The 18,862-nt window shown below is 36.7% G+C and overlaps 1 protein-coding gene, 1 long non-coding RNA gene and 1 pseudogene across 3 annotated transcripts in view; 2 read left to right on the top strand and 1 right to left on the bottom strand.

Moving 5' to 3' along the window:
• LOC139499572 (uncharacterized) overlaps window positions 1-1,191 on the bottom strand; it is a 322,251-nt gene extending 321,060 nt beyond the window's left edge. For both annotated transcript variants that reach the window (XR_011658217.1, XR_011658216.1), the window contains exon 1: window positions 1,080-1,191. This is a non-coding gene — a long non-coding RNA (uncharacterized lncRNA). The remainder of the gene's footprint in view (window positions 1-1,079) is intronic.
• A 2,785-nt stretch (window positions 1,192-3,976) lies between these two features.
• Window positions 3,977-6,539, top strand: LOC139499571 (uncharacterized). The gene is made up of 2 exons (XM_071288307.1): window positions 3,977-4,247; window positions 5,895-6,539. Exons 1-2 carry the CDS (start codon window positions 4,091-4,093, stop codon window positions 6,461-6,463), a joined length of 726 nt encoding a protein of 241 aa, XP_071144408.1. The 5' UTR covers window positions 3,977-4,090; the 3' UTR covers window positions 6,464-6,539.
• A 6,095-nt stretch (window positions 6,540-12,634) lies between these two features.
• Window positions 12,635-14,010, top strand: LOC139499569 (uncharacterized; annotated as a pseudogene).
• The last annotated feature ends 4,852 nt before the right edge of the window (window positions 14,011-18,862 follow it).

Genomic DNA, 18,862 nt, shown 5'->3' with positions numbered 1-18,862 from the left:
TTCTCCACAATTGACTATTAAGAAATAATCTATTTACTGTGTATTTTCAAAATTTTGTGAAAATAGGAGAATTGGCATTTCTTACCTTTCATACCTATACTTTCATTGATAAAACATAACATGGACTCATCCAGTGGTGTTTTGTCATATAGAAATAAACCAATAACTTGTGTCTTGACTAGATCATTTCTAAACGTTAAATAATCAATAGATACCTGTGCGTGTACATTACAATACAGAAGGAAGTTATGTTTAATTCTTTGTTAGGTGGACCTTCAAATTACCTCAGTTTGTTAGCAATACCAATTGAAAGAATACTAATAGGCTAGCTATTTAACTAGCCAATCAAATCATTTTTTAAACGAGACGGTAAAACACGATTGAAAAACCTGTTAAACTAGTTTAAAAATAAGTTTCTTTAAACGAATAAATTTGTGCATCTTTAAGCGAATAAATTTGTGCATCCTTTTTTTGGCAAAAAAGGTTGTATTAAGAAGTCCATCTTTTCTATTTGATTTAGTTTACTGTGAATTGAGTTAAATAACTTAGTAAAATAATTACTTGAAACGTATAAAATTTGGTCAAAAGAGTATGCTTACTTGTTACAAATGCCATTTACAATGCATTATTATCAATTTCCTAATGAGGTCTCAAAAAGGAGTGGCATCTATATATGTAACATATGAGACCGTTAACCAGTGGCACAGAGGCGGATTTAGAGGTGCCAGGGGGGGGGGGGGCGAAAAAAATTTGGTTGATTATATAGGGAATCGCTGAAGCATGACTTGAGCGGGCCCCCTCAAAGGCAATAAGAGACCCCCTCCCCCACCCCCCAACTTATAAAAATTTTGCAGTAGCGGATCGAGGACTTTCGAAAAGGGAGGGGGTTCAGAGAGGCTCATATAACAGCAGGGGACCCGGCAACTCAACAAAAGAAATACAAAATAGACAATCCCTGAAACGCCCATGTTAACGAATTTGTATCACATAACGACAACAATAAAGAATATACGATAATTCAATTACTGTCTGAATATTTTCTCATTATACATATACATAACATAATTAGTTAAAATTACCTTTAAAATGTTTTTAAAAAGTGTCCTCTTTGTTAAAAAGAATTTCCACTTTCGTTTCATATATAATCACACAGACATAACCGATTGTCGCCAAGTCATTTTTACATACGGGTCTCTAGTTTGTAATACAATACCATTCAATGTGTAACGTGTACACATGGTAAGCGTGTCTATTTCTATTTGCATTATGATTTGTGAATAGGTTCGTTACCAGCCTTGATACTGGGTCTGAAATGTTCTATTTACAAAGTATATGTCGAATAGTTCACCAAATAAGTTATACCCATCAAATGATTTCTCAAATTATGTCAATGAACTAAAATATATACAACTGCCCTGACTTACTTTAACAGTTCAATTCATCTACTAGTATACATTAATCATATCTTTCTTATTGGATAAAAAAGGGGCCACATGACATTCTTTAATCTTCAGTAATAAATTCCATCGGTCATTAAAAGAACAAAACGGACTAGCAAACCGGTCGTTAACGGACTTTTACGTGTTAATGACCGATGGGGCGTGGTAACTCTTATAATGACCGGTGGGGCATGCTTTCTCTGTTTAGGGAGATGTCCATTGAATAAAACCTTTTCCTATTTTCAATATTATATTTAAGTTGTTGAACCGTTTACCATATGTTTTCGTTCATTATAAAATTATAGAACTTTATTTAAGAATTGAATGCTTCTTTTTGTAAATTTATTGGGGTGTAAAAGCGTTGACCGAAGTACATTTTGTATGAAGCGCGGAATTCTAAAAATGTGCGCACGGTCAACGCTTTTACAACCCTATAAAGTTACAAAAAGAAGCATTAAATATAATTACATTTTTTAGCTATGATCATGAAAACACGAATTTTATATATTTTTTAATTTAATTCACCTGTGCACTTTATTGTTGGACCACGTGTTATCATGAATGAAAAGTTGTATTGAGCAATGCAACTGCTTACGGAATAACACGTGATGTGCAGTTAGCCAATCAGAATAAAGTATTATAATGAAACATACATCTAATGTAATTATTAAGTATTCATATACTGAAAAATTTCACTTAAATGAATGGCAGTGACTTATAGCTACATGTATTTCTATGATTGGTCTTCACTCTTTGCTACAGAAATCGTACAATAACTTGAACTCGAGTTTGCTTTGAACATTTTTAATTCATGAGAATTTGTAAAAACATGGTTTCTCAATGAAATAAACATAATAGTTATTAAAGAACTGGTCATTATCATGATACATGGACTGCCTGTAGGACAGTGGTATTGACTGCGACAGCAATAATCACCTCGCCTATGGCTCAGTCATTATCACCGTCTTAGTCAATACCACTGTCCTGTGGGCACTCCATATATCACGATAATGACCAGCCTTTCAATAACTATTATGTAAATCATATTTTATACAAATGATACTAATTTGTACAAATACCGATTTGTCCTTGGTCAAACTTGTCATAATGGTACAATTTAGTACCATACAAGCTACGACTTGTCCTAATGGTACTTTTTGGTACCCGACAAGCTACGACTGGTTTCATACGGAAAAATTAATACTTGACAAACTACAAGTTGTATAAGTCTTAAAGAACAGGCACCAAACTTGTCCTTTGTCCTTTGTTGCATTACAATCATGAATGCAATTCCATGTTAGAGAATACTAACAGGCACCAACCTGTTCTTTATTACACTTGAAGTAATAATATCTTATATATAAGAGACAACGATCTCAAATATCCTATCTCTAATAATCACCTACGTATCATGACCATCGTCTTCGTAGACATTAGAAGAATGACAAAGAGCAGGAAATCATCACCTGCTTATATTTATACCACAATGGTAGCCGTACCGTTCTTGAAGGACAGGTGTTCCAAATTGCTCGTATTAGAGCTTCCACTGGAACATCCTTCACAATTGACCTGACACAAGGTTTACCCGCCAAATATCTTTTCTATGTTTTATTAAAGTATGTACAAATACATAAAATTAGGCTTAATATTAGAATGAAATCACTTCCTTAGTGACATAACACCCAAATAAACAGAGCTAAATTGTCGATTTTACCGCCATTAAACAGTATCAAATCCATATACTCTATCAGAGATTGAAAACAAAAGAATAGATTTGATTGAAATTATAGAATACTAGATTAATTCTTATTTAGAAATAATTGTAAAACAACCTTCAGAATACTTCCTGTTTTTGTTTTGATTGATTGTACCAGCTAACGTGGATATCATTTGTGTTTAATCATTTAAACGAAAATAAAAAAGAAAATACGTAGGATAGAATGCAGCTTGGAACTTGTTATCGTCTTTTAAAACAATTCACGCAGACTATGATTTGGGGGGGGGGGGGGGATATGGGCACTAGGGACACACTCTTTTCATTGGTTTTTTTTGGCTGGTAATCGTATCCAGTGCCTTATAAGATGGAAAAAGTTTTCATTCTCCTGCGTAAATATTGGATAGGCGATCTAGCGACGGCTATGTGTGACATGGTCAATGTCACTGAGCCGAATAAAAACATGTTACAATGAGTGGTAACACGTAACATGATGTCACGTGGCTTTTTATGGGACAAAATTTCAATGGTATTTTTAAACGCAAACTAAAATCTACAACCAGCAAGTTAAAAAACAATTTATTATCAATTTCTTACAATTTCAGGAATAGTTATAGCTGTAGGATTTGATGATATATGTTCATTACAGTGGCGGATCCAGGGGGTCCGGGGGTTGGAAACCCCACTTTTTTTGGACGATCAATGATTTGAATGGGGACTTGTGGTTGGAGCCCCCTTTAGCCTGGATTGGAAAACCCCCTTTTAAAATGGCTGGATTCGTCCTGTCATTATACCCACTTTGAGATCTCTAAAAACAAGTTAACAAACATTTTATTATCAATTTTTTACAATTTCAGGGATAGTTTTAGCTGTAGGATTTGATGATATAGGAGCATTAGACTCACTTTGGGATCTGTACCAGAGAGGAAAACTTAGTATGACCTTCCAGGATGTCATCGTCAATAGTACGGTATTAAAGAAGCTAAAAACAACCAAGATAGTACTCAGATCTAAAATCTTGGAATCTGAATACAACAACTGTACAAACGAACTGTTAAGTAGAAAAATGAAGAGACTGGAAATAAAAACTAGAGGTAATTATCTTATTGTGACGTATTGTCGTGGTAGGGATATAAAACACTAGAGGTAATTATCTTACTTTGACATATTGTCGTGGTAGGGATATACAAACTTTAGGTAATTATCTTACTTTGACGTATTGTCGTGGTAGGGATATACAAACTAGAGGTAATTATCTTACTTTGACATATTGTCGTGGTGGGGATATACAAACTAAAGGTAATTATCTCATTGAGACGTATTGTCGTGGTAGGGATATAAAAAACTAGAGGTAATAATCTTACTTTGACGTATTGTCGTGGTAGGGATATACAAACTAGAGGTAATTATCTTACTTTGACGTATTGTCATGGTAGGGATATACAAACTAGAGGTAATTATCTTACTTTGACGTATTGTCGTGGTAGGGATATACAAACTAGAGGTAATTATCTTACTTTGACGTATTGTCGTGGTAGGGATATAAGAACTAGAGGTAATTATCTTACTGTGACGTATTGTCGTGGTTGGGATATACAAACTAGAGGTAATTTTATTACAGTGACGTACTGTCGTGGTAGGGATATAAAACTAGAGGTAATTATCTTACTTTAACCTATTGTCATGACAGGGATATTGATATATGTACCACGTATAAAGATTCCGTTGGATTCTATATTATTACATGCATTTAAAAAAAAACTTGAATTTTCCATGCCAAGAGTTATGGTTATTGCACGTTTTCAATTCCGTTTGATAATATATCAAAACAGATGATAAATAATTCTTGAGTTTCCCATGTACATAGTACATTTTTTGTAATTGCACAAGATTGTTATTGCATTGTATAAATTACTTCAATCGTATTATAATGATTGTTCTTTCCTCTTCCTTTTTGCCGACTGCTTGGCGGATCGTGTCCATACAGTAGAACTAGTCTGATGTTGACCAAAGTAGCGAGGTACTAAAACGATTATTTTGTCGTAAAGGGTTACGATTTGATGTTTATGTTTGGCGGTGTATACTTTTCATGTGAACAATTAACATTCTATATTTTTTGTCAGCAAGATTTCATATTGCGGTTCCAGCCATTAAAAAAAGGGGGAGATGTTCCAACCATATGTCCTCATTCAAATGTATAGATCTTCAAAAAATGGGGGTACCAAACCCCCGCACCCTAAAGCCGCTACTGGATTCATTGTAAACGGTTGAATTAATATCTTAGCTGCGTCGGATAGAAATCGACCTTATGCAAATTTACGTAAATATAAATGTACATTACTCTGATTTATTTTTAAGCATTCATTTAAGAAATGCAATAAGATGACAGATGATGTTTTGTCCGTTTTGTAGCATTCGATTAACAATTCAACTTGCAAACAGTCCCAGACTTGAATTTGTTTTCAAAACCTAAATAGGTTAACAGATGCATTGATATTGATTTGTAAAAGTATAAAAAAAGAAGATGTGGTATGATAGCCAATGAGACAACTATCCACAAAAGACCAAAATGACACAGACATTAACAACTATAGGTCACCGTACGGCCTTCAACAATGAGCAAAGCCCACACCACATAGTGAGCTATAAAAGGCCCCGATAAGGTCGATTTCTATCCAACGCATCTCATTTTAAGACACAATATTAAACATGCATAAAAATCTGTACTATTGACTTTCCAGAAGAAGACAAGAAAATGGTGCTAAGATTGGCAGATCAACAAAAGAGTTTCACCGATAATGTGCAATCCATGAAGGACACGGAGGAAAACATAGAATTATCGTTAGGAGAATTTGCTCTTACCATGAAACAGATACTACCACAAGGTGTACTCGAATTAAAAACTATACGAGAGTTCGAAACAAATTACAAAATGGCCAAAGGAACATCACGTGTCAAAAACACCAAAATTATTGACCAGTTCACAGACATGTTAGGGAAGTTACGAACCACATTCACGGAAGCGTTTACACAATTATATGTACCCTTACTACAAGTTCATTCCATTTGTGAAAGCGAAAAACAAAAACAAATTAAAAGAGACATACGCAGGAAAATTAACATTGGACAAGAATTAATGAAACCGGAAGCTCCGCTCAAAATTGTGATTCATCCCGTCTGGGCAAGAAAGATACTTCCTCGGGAGCAGTCATTATTCCGTGGACTTGTGTGCGTACTTCCGCTTGCTGTGGAAGCTCTCAAAGACATCGACTTCATGCTTGATGAATATATTAACGATTTTGTATTGTAATATGTTTATATTTCATGTCATTAGTCCGTCCATATAATGTAAAATAATAAAATGTACCATTTAAAATGGACTCAAACCTTTGCCTTTAAGAATTCTCAAAGCGGACACCATATACATCTCTCGAGCATCTGCATGGCTCTGTCTGTTTTCTGTCTTGGTTCATTATTCATCAAGTTCGCTAAATATGTATACATACATGTAAATGCAGTATGAGGTTGTTCACTGTTGAAAGCTGTTTGGTGACCTATTATAGTTTCTGTCTCATTTTGTCTTTTCTGAAGATTTGTCTCATTTGCAATCATACCATATCTTTTTTTTTATATACATATAGTATACTACATTAATGTTATTGTCTATGGACAAATAACTTTAAAAATGTGGTGCACACTAAGTAACCCGTATTTCGAATACACAGCAAAAATAATACAATTCAATTCTCAATTCAATTTTAAGCCGGAGTAAACCATGAATAACGTTGATGAGGTCACGGTCACACGACAAAATTTTGTATATGAAATGATAAACAAAACACTTGTCAGCCAATCAAAAGACGCGTTACATCCACAATTAGATTATTTCATAATTAACACACATAATTATTGTAACTCTACCCAGTACACGCTGCTAATTGCCACCGAGAAGATAATTGTTTATACCACTGCTGGTTATAGTAACCAAATAAAGCCATTGTTACTCTACCCAGTACACGCTGGTTATTGCCACTGAGAAGACAATTGTTTATACCACTGCTGTTTATAGTAACCAAATGAAGCCATTGTTACTCTACCCAGTACACGCTGGTTATTTCCACTGAGAAGACAATTGTTTATACCACTGCTGGTTATAGAAAAAACCAAACGAATCCATTATTACTCTACCCAGTACACGCTGGTTATTTCCAATGAGAAGACAATTGTTTATACCACTGCTGGTTATAGAAACAAACAAATGAATCCATTGATACTCTACCTAGTACAGGCTGGTTATTGCCACTGAGAAGACAATTGTTTATACCACTGCTGGTTATAGTAACCAAATGAAGCCATTGTTACTCTACCCAATACACGCTGGGTACTGCCACTGAGAAGACAATTGTTTATACAACTGCTGGTTATAGTAACCAAATGTAGCTATTGTTACTCTACCCAGTACAGGCTGGTTATTGCCACTGAGAAGACAACTGTTTATACCACTGCTGGTTATAGTAACCAAATGAAGCCATTGTTACTCTACCCAGTACACGCTGGTTATTGCCACTGAGAAGACAATTGTTTATACCACTGCTGGTTATAGAAACAACCAAATGAATCCATTGTTACTCTACCCAGTTCAGACTGGTTATTGCTACTGAGAAGACAATTGTTTATACCACTGCTGGTTATAGTAACAAAATGAAGCCATTGTTACTCTACCCAGTATAGGCTGGTTATTGCCACTGAGAATACAATTGTTTATACCACTGCTGGTTATAGTTACCAAATGTAGCTATTGTTACTCTACCCAGTACAGGTTGGTTATTGCCACTGAGAATACAATTGTTTATACCACTGCTGGTTATAGTAAGCAAATGAAGCCATTGTTACTCTACCCAGTACACGCTGGTTACTGCCACTGAGAAGACAATTGTTTATACCACTGCTGGTCATAGAAACCAAATGTAGCTATTGTTACTCTACCCAGTACAGGCTGGTTATTGCAACTGAGAAGACAATTGTTTATACCACTGCTGGTTATAGTAACCAAATGAAGCCATTGTAACTCTACCCAGTACAAGCTGGTTATTGCCACTGAGAAGACAATTGTTTATACCACTGCTTGTTATAGTAACCAAATGTAGCTATTGTTACTCTACCCAGTACACGCTGGTTATTGCCACTGAGAAGACAATTGTTTATACCACTGCTGGTTATAATAACCAAATGAAACCATTGTTACTCTACACTGTACACACTGGTTATTGCCACTGAGAAGACAATTGTTTATACCACTGCTGGTTATAGTAACAAAATGAAGCCATTGTTACTGTACCCAGTACACGCTGGTTATTGCCACTGTGAAGACAATTGTTTATACAACTGCTGGTTATAGTAACCAAATGTAGCTATTGTTACTCTACCCAGTACAAGCTGGTTATTGCCACTGAGAAGACAATTGTGTATACCACTGCTGGTTATAGTAACCAAATGTAGCTATTGTTACTCTACCCAGTACACGCTGGTTATTGCCATTGAGAAGACAATTGTTTATACAACTGCTGGTTATAGTAACCAAATGTAGCTATTGTTACTCTACCCAGTACAAGCTGGTAATGCCACTGAGATGACAATTGTTTATACCACTGCTGGTTATAGTAACCAAATGTAGCTATTGTTACTCTACCCAGTACACGCTGGATATTGCCACTGAGAAGACAATTGTTTATACCACTGCTGGTTATAGTAACAAAATGAAACCATTGTTACTCTACCCAGTACACGCTGGTTAGTGCCACTGAGAAGACAATTGTTTATACCACTGCTGGTTATAGTAACCAAATGTAGCTGTTGTTAAGTACCACTGCTCTTTTAAATTGTATCATCTACCCAATAGAGTTTAGCACCACTGATGGTAAGGATATTATCCTTACCACAGCTGTAATGACCTGAGCCAGGGCCGTAACTACCTATGAGGCAGGGGGAGGCAGTTGCTGCCCTGAATTTTCTACACCAACATTTTTTTTTGAAGTAATAAAATGAAATATTGACAATATGTACACGAAGAACTTGAATTTATATTATAAACAATACAAGTTTACAGTTTTTACACTGTTATCATGATACGTGATATATACCTGTCATTTTCCGGATTTTTGATCGAAAGTGAACCGTTTCAGTATAATTTTTTTTTCGTGTGGCCGTCCGTCTGTTATTCAGTATCCATACGAGAACACATATGAAACTTTGCTTTCGACAATTTTGAATAAACTTAACTATTCACATTTATGTAGGGGCTGCATTAAGCAGAGGAAGTTCGATCCTTTGTATTGTGAATCTTTTATGATATCGGAAATTCGTTACCGGCTGAATCAGCTGTTGGGTCATTTTTTAACGTCTCCCGGCCGATCGTACGAGAACATTATGGTCAATGTCTTAGTAGTTAAACACTCCAATTCGTTGAAGCAGAGACTTTCTAAACTAAGTATATACTAGTTAAGAAAGTCCCTGGTTGTAGCTATATACATGTCTGTTCAGCTTTCAACAATATTGAAATTCAAGGTCCTCGACAAAAAAAATATCTTGCTTTCTATGATCTTGCTTTATATGGTTTTTTTTTAACTGACCAGTTTGATTTCTAACAAAAATATCTTTAAATACAGATACTAATTGTTTGCATAAAAATTGCTTCCAGGATCCAGCAATACTGATGTTTCTTAAACATATTAAAGTAAGTAAATCGAAGGAAAACGGGTCATTTTTAGCCATTTTACTGCGAGAAAAAATTCGGCGGGGGGCTGTGCCCCCAAACCCCCTCTCTTAGGGGGCCTCAATCGGCGGCCCCAAACCCCTGCCTCCCCTGAAGTCGTACCCTAGTTACGGCCCTGCTTAGGCTGAGTGAGGATGACAATCATGACACCTTCATATCAACAAAGTATTGACTTCTATTTCACTATACCACCAAACAGAAAGTAATACTCTATAGACTCTCACTCCACAGCAAAGGAGTCATCTAACTACGAAAACCCCCAAACGCCCCAGCCTATTTTAAAATAACATAGCTGAATAATGATCCCTGGGGCAGTCATTTTAAGCTCTAGATAAATTTAAAGTCTAAAGTACGAACCAATGGATTTAAGGAGACAGTCTTAGATATTTGAGAGAAAAAAAAATTGACTCTGATTTTTGCCGTAATGTCTGACCGGAATGTCTGTTTCGCCGAACTGATATATGGAATACTTTTTCAAGATCAGACTGCAACCTGCCTGCAGGGTGTGGCCTTTATGAAAAATTCTGGTCGTATCTGGATTGAAAACAAAAATCGTGTCCACCTTTTTGATATTAGAAATGAATATTTCCAACAGAAATGTATGGCATTAATAAAATTAACGGTATCAATTTTCTTGCACCAGATGCGCATTTCGACAATACATGTCTCTTCAGTGATGCTCGTGGCCAAAATATTTGAAATCCAAAGCTTATTTAAAAGATGAAGAGCTATAATCCAAAAGGTCCAAAAAGAATAGCCAAATCCGTGAAAGGAATCAGAGCTTTGCATGAGGGAGATACATTCCTTAATTTATAATAATTTCTATCATTTTGTAACAGCAAATTTTAATAACACAAAAAATATCCGTATTTTCATGCCAGTACCGAAGTACTGGCTACTGGGCTGGTGATACCCTCGGGGAATAATAGTCCACCAGCAGAGGCATCGACCCAGTGATAGTAATAAAATTAACGGTATCAATTTTTCTTGCACCAGATGCGCATTTCGACAATACATGTCTCTTCAGTGATGCTCGTGGCCAAAATATTTGAAATCCAAAGCTTATTTAAAAGATGAAGAGCTATAATCCAAAAGGTCCAAAAAGTATAGCCAAATCCGTGAAAGGAATCAGAGCTTTGCATGAGGGAGATACATTCCTTAATTTATAATAATTTCTATCATTTTGTAACAGCAAATTTTAATAACACAAAAAATATCCGTATTTTCATGCCAGTACCGAAGTACTGGCTACTGGGCTGGTGATACCCTCGGGGACTAATAGTCCACCAGCAGAGGCATCGACCCAGTGATAGTAATAAAATTAACGGTATCAATTTTTCTTGCACCAGATGCGCATTTCGACAATACATGTCTCTTCAGTGATGCTCGTGGCCAAAATATTTGAAATCCAAAGCTTATTTAAAAGATGAAGAGCTATAATCCAAAAGGTCCAAAAAGTATAACCAAATCCGTGAAAAGAATCAGAGCTTTGCATGAGGGAGATACATTCTTTAATTTATAATAATTTCTATCATTTTGTAACAGCAAATTTTAATAACACAAAAAAAAAAATCCGTATTTTCATGCCAGTACCGAAGTACTGGCTACTGGGCTGGTGATACCCTCGGGGAATAATAGTCCACCAGCAGAGGTATCGACCCAGTGATAGTAATAAAATTAACGGTATCAATTTTCTTGCACCAGATGCGCATTAAATGAACATGATGAATAAAACGGGCATATTTTTTTTTTGTGGCAGGGGTTTTAATGTCTGACCGGAATGTTCTTATATGATAGACAAAAAATAGGGAGAATACAGCATCGAAAATGTCCAACCCTATAAACACCTTTACAGCAACTACAAAATATGCCCCACGCCAGGAACGCTTTTTAAAAAAGTGCATATTACTTTATTTTATGTTTTCAGCCCCAAAAAGGGCCCAAAAAAATTTCGCCCCTTTCAAAAATCCTGGATCCGCCCCTGATCGTATCAGAACTACAAGAAAAGCTGCATGTAAACACGGATATTAAAGGCGAAGGGATTAAAATCAAATTTTAGTTTAACCAAGCAATTTTCGTTTAACTCAGTAATCTTGACCGCTTTAAAAACTATTTTTCTAGGGGAGGGGAAGTGTAGAAGTTTTCGAAATAATTGATTCAGAAAAGAAGGCACTTACTCATCGTAATAAATTACTTACATGTAGGATAGCAGATCCACTTGTATTTTTGTCCATCTGATGAGTTAAGCCTTTTTCAACTGATTTTTATAGTTCGTTCTTATGCTGTACTGTTATACCACTGTCCCAGGTTAGGGGGAGGGTTGGGATCCCGCTAACATGTTTAACCCCGCCACATTATCTATGTATGTGCCTGTCCCAGGTCAGGAGCCTGTAATTCAGTGGTTGTCTTTGTTTATATGTTACATATTTGTTTTTCGTTCATTTTTTTTACATAAATAAGGCCGTTAGTTTTCTCGTTTGAATTGTTTTACATTGTCTTATCGGGGCCTTTTATAGCTCACTATGCGGTATGGGCTTTGCTCATTGTTGAAGGCCGTACGGTGACCTATAGTTGTTAATGACTGTGTCATTTTGGTCTTTTGTGGATAGTTGTCTCATTTGCAATCATACCACATCTTCTTTTTTATACGACATGGTTGGGGGACGATTAAAGAATATTCCGATAATGATCTGACTGACAATAGTGAGGATGCCTCCAAGTTACGGGCAGCCATCTTTAGAGCCTCCAAGAAGAGACAGACTCCCTATGCCAGAAATCAACCCACACAATCATCTTTTCAGCGTACTAGACCAGGAGTTTTCGACGGCATGTCTAATAACCAGCTTTTTCTCGGCTCTCAAAACTACGGTCAAGGCCAAATCTTCAATCCAAGACCACAATTTCCAAACTACAGACAAAAGTTTACTCCAGGAGCAAACGTTACATGCCACTACTGTAACCTGCCAGGGCATTTCGCCAAGTTCTACCCCTACACAGCCCAATTGCAACGTAGACAACCAGCGGCTGCTACAGTCACCAACCCAGAACCTTTCAAAAAACATCAGTAAAGATTCTACACGCTTGGTTAGCCACTGGAAAGACCTGGAAAAATACAAGTTTCATCCTTATTTGTCTGGATCCGTACACTCGCTTCCTGCCATAGTTAAAAACGCTAGAGCTACCGCAACGAACAAAAAATATGACTTATATTTTGAAAAATTCCGAAAATGGTGTATTCGGAACTATTTTTCTTATTTACTAGCATCGGTGTCTTCAGTTGCATTGTTTTTAGGAGGACTTATACAACAAAAAGTTTCCGTTTCACTTTTGGAGGCCTATTTTTACTCTATTAACTGGCAGCATAAGATTTCCCTCAACATTAATACTTGTTTAGATGAATTTCTCACAATTATTCTGGAAGGCGGAAAACGGACGTTGGGCAAACCTTTGAACAAAAAGGAGCCTATTATCAAAGATATTTTGTTAAAATTAGTTCGACACTATACGGTAGAAAAGCATAATTTATTATTTTTGCGCACTTGTGTCTTGTGTCTTCTAGGGTTTTCTGGTTTTTTAAGATTTAGTGAACTAGCAAATATTCGGATGTGTGATCTGGATTTTCAATCAATTTTTTTGGAGATTAAAATTCCAAAAAGTAAAACAGATTTATACAGGAGAGGTCATTCAGTTATTATTGCGAAAACATGCAACGAGCTTAGTCCCGTTTTCTGGTTAAGAAAATATATTGCGTTAGCAGGTATTATAGAGAAGTCCGATGAGTTTCTCTTTACTGCCATTAACTTTATGAAAATATCTGGCGAGTACAACGCAACTTATAAGTCTAAACCCCTTTCTTATACCAGATGTATGGAGATTCTACGGTCAGCACTTAAAGACATAGGTTTGGATAGTTCTCTTTACGCCCTCCACAGCCTTAGAAGTGGCGGAGTTTCGGCCGCTAATAACAAGGTTCCTGATCGCCTCCTCAAAATTCATGGGCGTTGGGCGACGGACAGGCTAAGGACGGTAATATCAAAGATAGCATTGAACAAAAGCTTTTGGTATCCTTAAATTTGGGTTTATAATTTCCTCTTTTTCTTATAACCCCCTTTGCTATGCGATCTTTGTAACGAACGCACAACCTTATTTCTTGTTTGTTGTTTATTTTAGTAAGATCAGAAAATATCTATTTTAGTACGAATGAAATTAGGTAGAAAATAAATCTATTTCTTTGCGTTCCGTTATATCATTAAGGGAGTTTACCTTACTTAATAAAATTTAACCTTAATAAAGTGAGTAAAACTATGTGAAACTGCTTATTTCTATTTTTTTTAGTTAAACTAAAAAGGTCATACCATGTGAAGAGTTTTTTAAAATCTTAAAAGTAAACGTGTAACAGAGTGTTAATTATCCCGACCATATGAGTATGTACCCATATGGTCATGACAATACGCGTATGGTCCAAATACTCATATGGTCCAGAACATATATATTCAGAATACAAATCCAGATCAGGTCTGGTTTTCTTATATTGAAAAGGGTGGTTCTGTTATGGTCATGTAGAACTAGTCCGGGTCGAATTAGTGGTGTTACACCTTAAAGCATTTTAGAGTTATTGTCCTTAAACAGTAAAATCCCCCTTTTTTAATTAATAACACCCCATAACTCAAAAATTTAAATTTACAAAAATTAAAAGGGCACTAAATTTTCATGCAATTTGGTTAAAGTGTTTATAAGTTGTTGTCTGACATGTTGACAGACGGACGGACGGACGGATAGACTGGTCACTAAATGGCCTTAATTAGAGAAAAGAAGACAAATTTAGCAACAATAACAAATATCCACATCCCTGTTATTTACATTATGGGTGTCTGCGTAATATTTGTGTCGCTGAGTTTCTGTCTTATTGACATTTACACCACATCCCCGTTATTTATACTATGGGTGTCTGTGTGATATTTGTGTCGCTGGGTTTCTGTCTTATTGACATTTACACCAAATCCCCGTTATTTACACTGTGGGTGTCTGTGTGATATTTGTGTCGCTGGGTTTCTGTCTTATTGACATATACACCAAATCCCCGTTATTTACATTATGGGTGTCTGAGTAATATTTGTGTCGCTGAGTTTCTGTCTTATTGACATATACACCACATCCCCGTTATTTATACTATGGGTGTCTGTGTGATATTTGTTTCGCTAGGTTTCTGTCTTATTGACATATACATATAATCCCCGTTATTTACACTATGGGTGTCTGTTTGATATTTGTGTCGCTAGGTTTCTGTCTTATTGACATATACACCTAATCCCCGTTATTTACACTGTGGGTGTCTGTGTGATATTTGTGTCGCTAGGTTTCTGTCTTATTGACATATACACCTAATCCCCGTTATTTACACTGTGGGTGTCTGTGTGATATTTGTGTCGCTAGGTTTCTGTCTTATTGACATATACACCAAATCCCTGTTATTTACACTGTAGGTGTCTGTGTGATATTTGTGTCACTTGGTTTCTGTCTTATTGACATATACACCAAATCCCCGTTATTTACACTGTGGGTGTCTGTGTGATATTTGTGTCGCTGGGTTTCTGTCTTATTGACACATACACCAAATTCCCGTTATTTACACTGTGTGTGTCTGTGTGATATTTGTGTCGCTGGGTTTCTGTCTTATTGGCATATACACCAAACCCCCGTTATTTAACCTGTGGGTGTCTGTGTGATATTTGAGTTGATGGCTTTCTGTCTTACTGACATTTATCCAGATCCCCGTTATTTATACTATGGGTGTCTGTGTGATATTTGTGTCGCTGGGTTTCTGTCTTATTGACATATACACCAAATCCCCGTTATTTACCCTGTGGGTGTCTGTGTGATATTTGAGTTGCTGGCTTTCTGTCTTACTGACATTTATCCAGATCCCCGTTATTTATACTATGGGTGTCTGTGTGATATTTGTGTCGCTGGGTTTCTGTCTTATTGACATATACACCAAATCCCCGTTATTTACACTATGGGTGTCTGTGTGATATTTGTGTCGCTAGGTTTCTGTCTTATTGACATATACACCTAATCGCCGTTATTTACACTGTGAGTGTCTGTGTGATATTTGTGTCGCTGGGTTTCTGTCTTATTGACATATACACCAAATCCCCGTTATTTACCCTGTGGGTGTCTGTGTGATATTTGAGTTGCTGGCTTTCTGTCTTACTGACATTTATCCAGATCCCCGTTATTTATACTATGGGTGTCTGTGTGATATTTGTGTCGCTGGGTTTCTGTCTTATTGACATATACACCAAATCCCCGTTATTTACACTGTGGGTGTCTGTGTGATATTTGTGTCGCTGGGTTTCTGTCTTATTGACATTTATCCAGATCCCTGTTATTTACACTATGTGTGTTTTTGTAATATTTGTGTCGCTGGGTTTCTGTCTTATTGACATATACACCAAATCCCCGTTATTTACACTGTGGGTGTCTGTGTGATATTTGTGTCGCTGGGTTTCTGTCTTATTGACATATACACCAAATCCCTGTTATTTACACTATGTGTGTCTGTGTGATATTTGTGTCGCTGGGTTTCCGTCTTATTGACATATACACCAAATCCCCGTTATTTACACTGTGGGTGTCTGTGTGATATTTGTGTCGCTGGGTTTCTGTCTTATTGACATTTATCCAGACCCCTGTTATTTACACTATGTGTGTTTTTGTAATATTTGGGCGCTGGGTTTCTGTCTTATTGACATATACACCACATCACCGTTATTTAAACTTTTGGTGTCTGTGATATTTGTGTCGATGGGTTTCTATCTCATTGATTAATACACCACATCCCTGTTATTTACACTATAGGTGTCTGCATGCTATTTGTGTCGCTGGGTTTCCGTCTTATTGACATATATCCACATCCCTGTTATTTACACTATGTACGTGTGTCTTTGTAATACTTATGTCGCTTGGTTTCTGTCTTACTGACATCCGTTATTTAAACTATTGGTGTCTGTTATATTTGTGTCGATGGGTTTCTATCTCATTCACTTATACACCACATCCCTGTTATTTACACTATAGGTGTATGCATGCTATTTGTGTCGCTGGGTTTCCGTCTTATTGACATATACACCAAATCCCCGTTATTTACACTGTGGGTGTCTGTGTGATATTTGTGTCGCTAGGTTTCTGTCTTATTGACATATACACCAAATCCCCGTTATTTACACTATGTGTGTCTTTGTAATATTTGTGTCGCTGGGCTTCTGTCTTATTGACATATACATCAAATCCCCGTTATTTACACTATGGGTGTCTTTGTAATATTTGTGTCGCTGGGTTTCTGTCTTATTGACATATACATCAAATCCCCGTTATTTACACTATGGGTGTCTTTGTAATATTTGTGTCGCTGGGTTTCTGTCTTATTGACATATACATCAAATCCCCGTTATTTACACTGTGGGTGTCTGTGTGATATTTGTGTCGCTGGGATTCTGTCTTATTGACATATACACCAAATCCCCGTTATTCACACTGTGGGTGTCTGTGTGATATTTGTGTCGCTGGGTTTCTGTCTTATTGACATATACACCAAATCCCCGTTATTTACACTGTGGGTGTCTGTGTGATATTTGTGTCGCTGGGTTTCTGTCTTATTGACATATACACCAAATCCCCGTTATTTACACTGTGGGTGTCTGTGTAATATTTGTGTCGCTGGGATTCTGTCTTATTGACATATACACCAAATCCCCGTTATTCACACTGTGGGTGTCTGTGTGATATTTGTGTCGCTGGGTTTCTGTCTTATTGACATATACACCAAATCCCCGTTATTTATCCTAGATGTGTGTGTGTGTGATACATTGTATTTGTGTCGCTGGGTTTCTGTCTTATTGACATTGACACCACATCCCCGTTATTTACACTGTGGGTGTCTGTGGTATTTTTGTGTCGCTAGGTTTCTGTCTTATTGACATATACACCAAATCCCCGTTATTTACACTGTGGGTGTCTGTGTGATATTTGTGTCGCTGGGTTTCTGTCTTATTGACATATACACCAAATCCCCGTTATTTACACTGTGGGTGTCTGTGTGATATTTGTGTCGCTAGGTTTCTGTCTTAATGACATATACACCAAATCCCCGTTATTTACACTGTGGGTGTCTGTGTGATATTTGTGTCGCTGGGTTTCTGTCTTATTGACATATACACCAAATCCCCGTTATTTACACTGTGGGTGTCTGTGTAATATTTGTGTCGCTGGGATTCTGTCTTATTGACATATACACCAAATCCCCGTTAGTTACACTGTGGCTGTCTGTGTGATATTTGTGTCGCTAGGTTTCTGCCTTATTGACATATACACCTAATCCCCGTTATTTACACTATGGGTGTCTTTGTAATATTTGTGTCACTGGTTTTCTGTCTTATTGACATATACACCAAATCCCCGTTTTTTACACTATGGGTGTCTGTGTGATATTTGTGTCGCTGGGTTTCTGTCTTATTGACATATACACCAAATCCCCGTTATTTACCCTAGATGTGTGTGTGTGTGATACATTGTATTTGTGTCGCTGGGTTTCTGTCTTATTGACATTGACACCACATCCCCGTTATTTACACTGTGGGTGTCTGTGGTATTTTTGTGTCACTAGGTTTCTGTCTTATTGACATATACACCAAATCCCCGTTATTTACACTGTGTGTTTCTGTGTGATAATTTTGTCGCTAGGTTACTGTCTTATTGACATATACACCAAATCCCCGTTATTTACACTGTGGGTGTCTGTGTGATATTTGTGTCGCTGGGTTTCTGTCTTATTGACATATACACCAAATCCCCGTTATTTACACTGTGGGTGTCTGTGTGATATTTGTGTAGCTGGGTTTCTGTCTTATTGACATATACACCAAATCCCCGTTATTT

The sequence above is a fragment of the Mytilus edulis genome, chromosome 12 (assembly GCF_963676685.1).
Source record: "Mytilus edulis chromosome 12, xbMytEdul2.2, whole genome shotgun sequence".
In the NCBI taxonomy this organism is placed as follows: Eukaryota; Metazoa; Mollusca; class Bivalvia; order Mytilida; family Mytilidae; genus Mytilus; species Mytilus edulis.
This window is presented reverse-complemented; position numbering and strand designations above follow the sequence as displayed.

Excerpts from the sequence above, each read along its gene's own strand:
- LOC139499571 (XM_071288307.1), top strand. The coding sequence starts at position 4,091 with ATGACCTTCCAGGATGTCATCGTCAATAGTACGGTATTAAAGAAGCTA. Across the intron at positions 4,248-5,894 it reads ACTGGAAATAAAAACTAGAG|AAGAAGACAAGAAAATGGTG; the intron begins GTAATTATCTTA and ends TTGACTTTCCAG.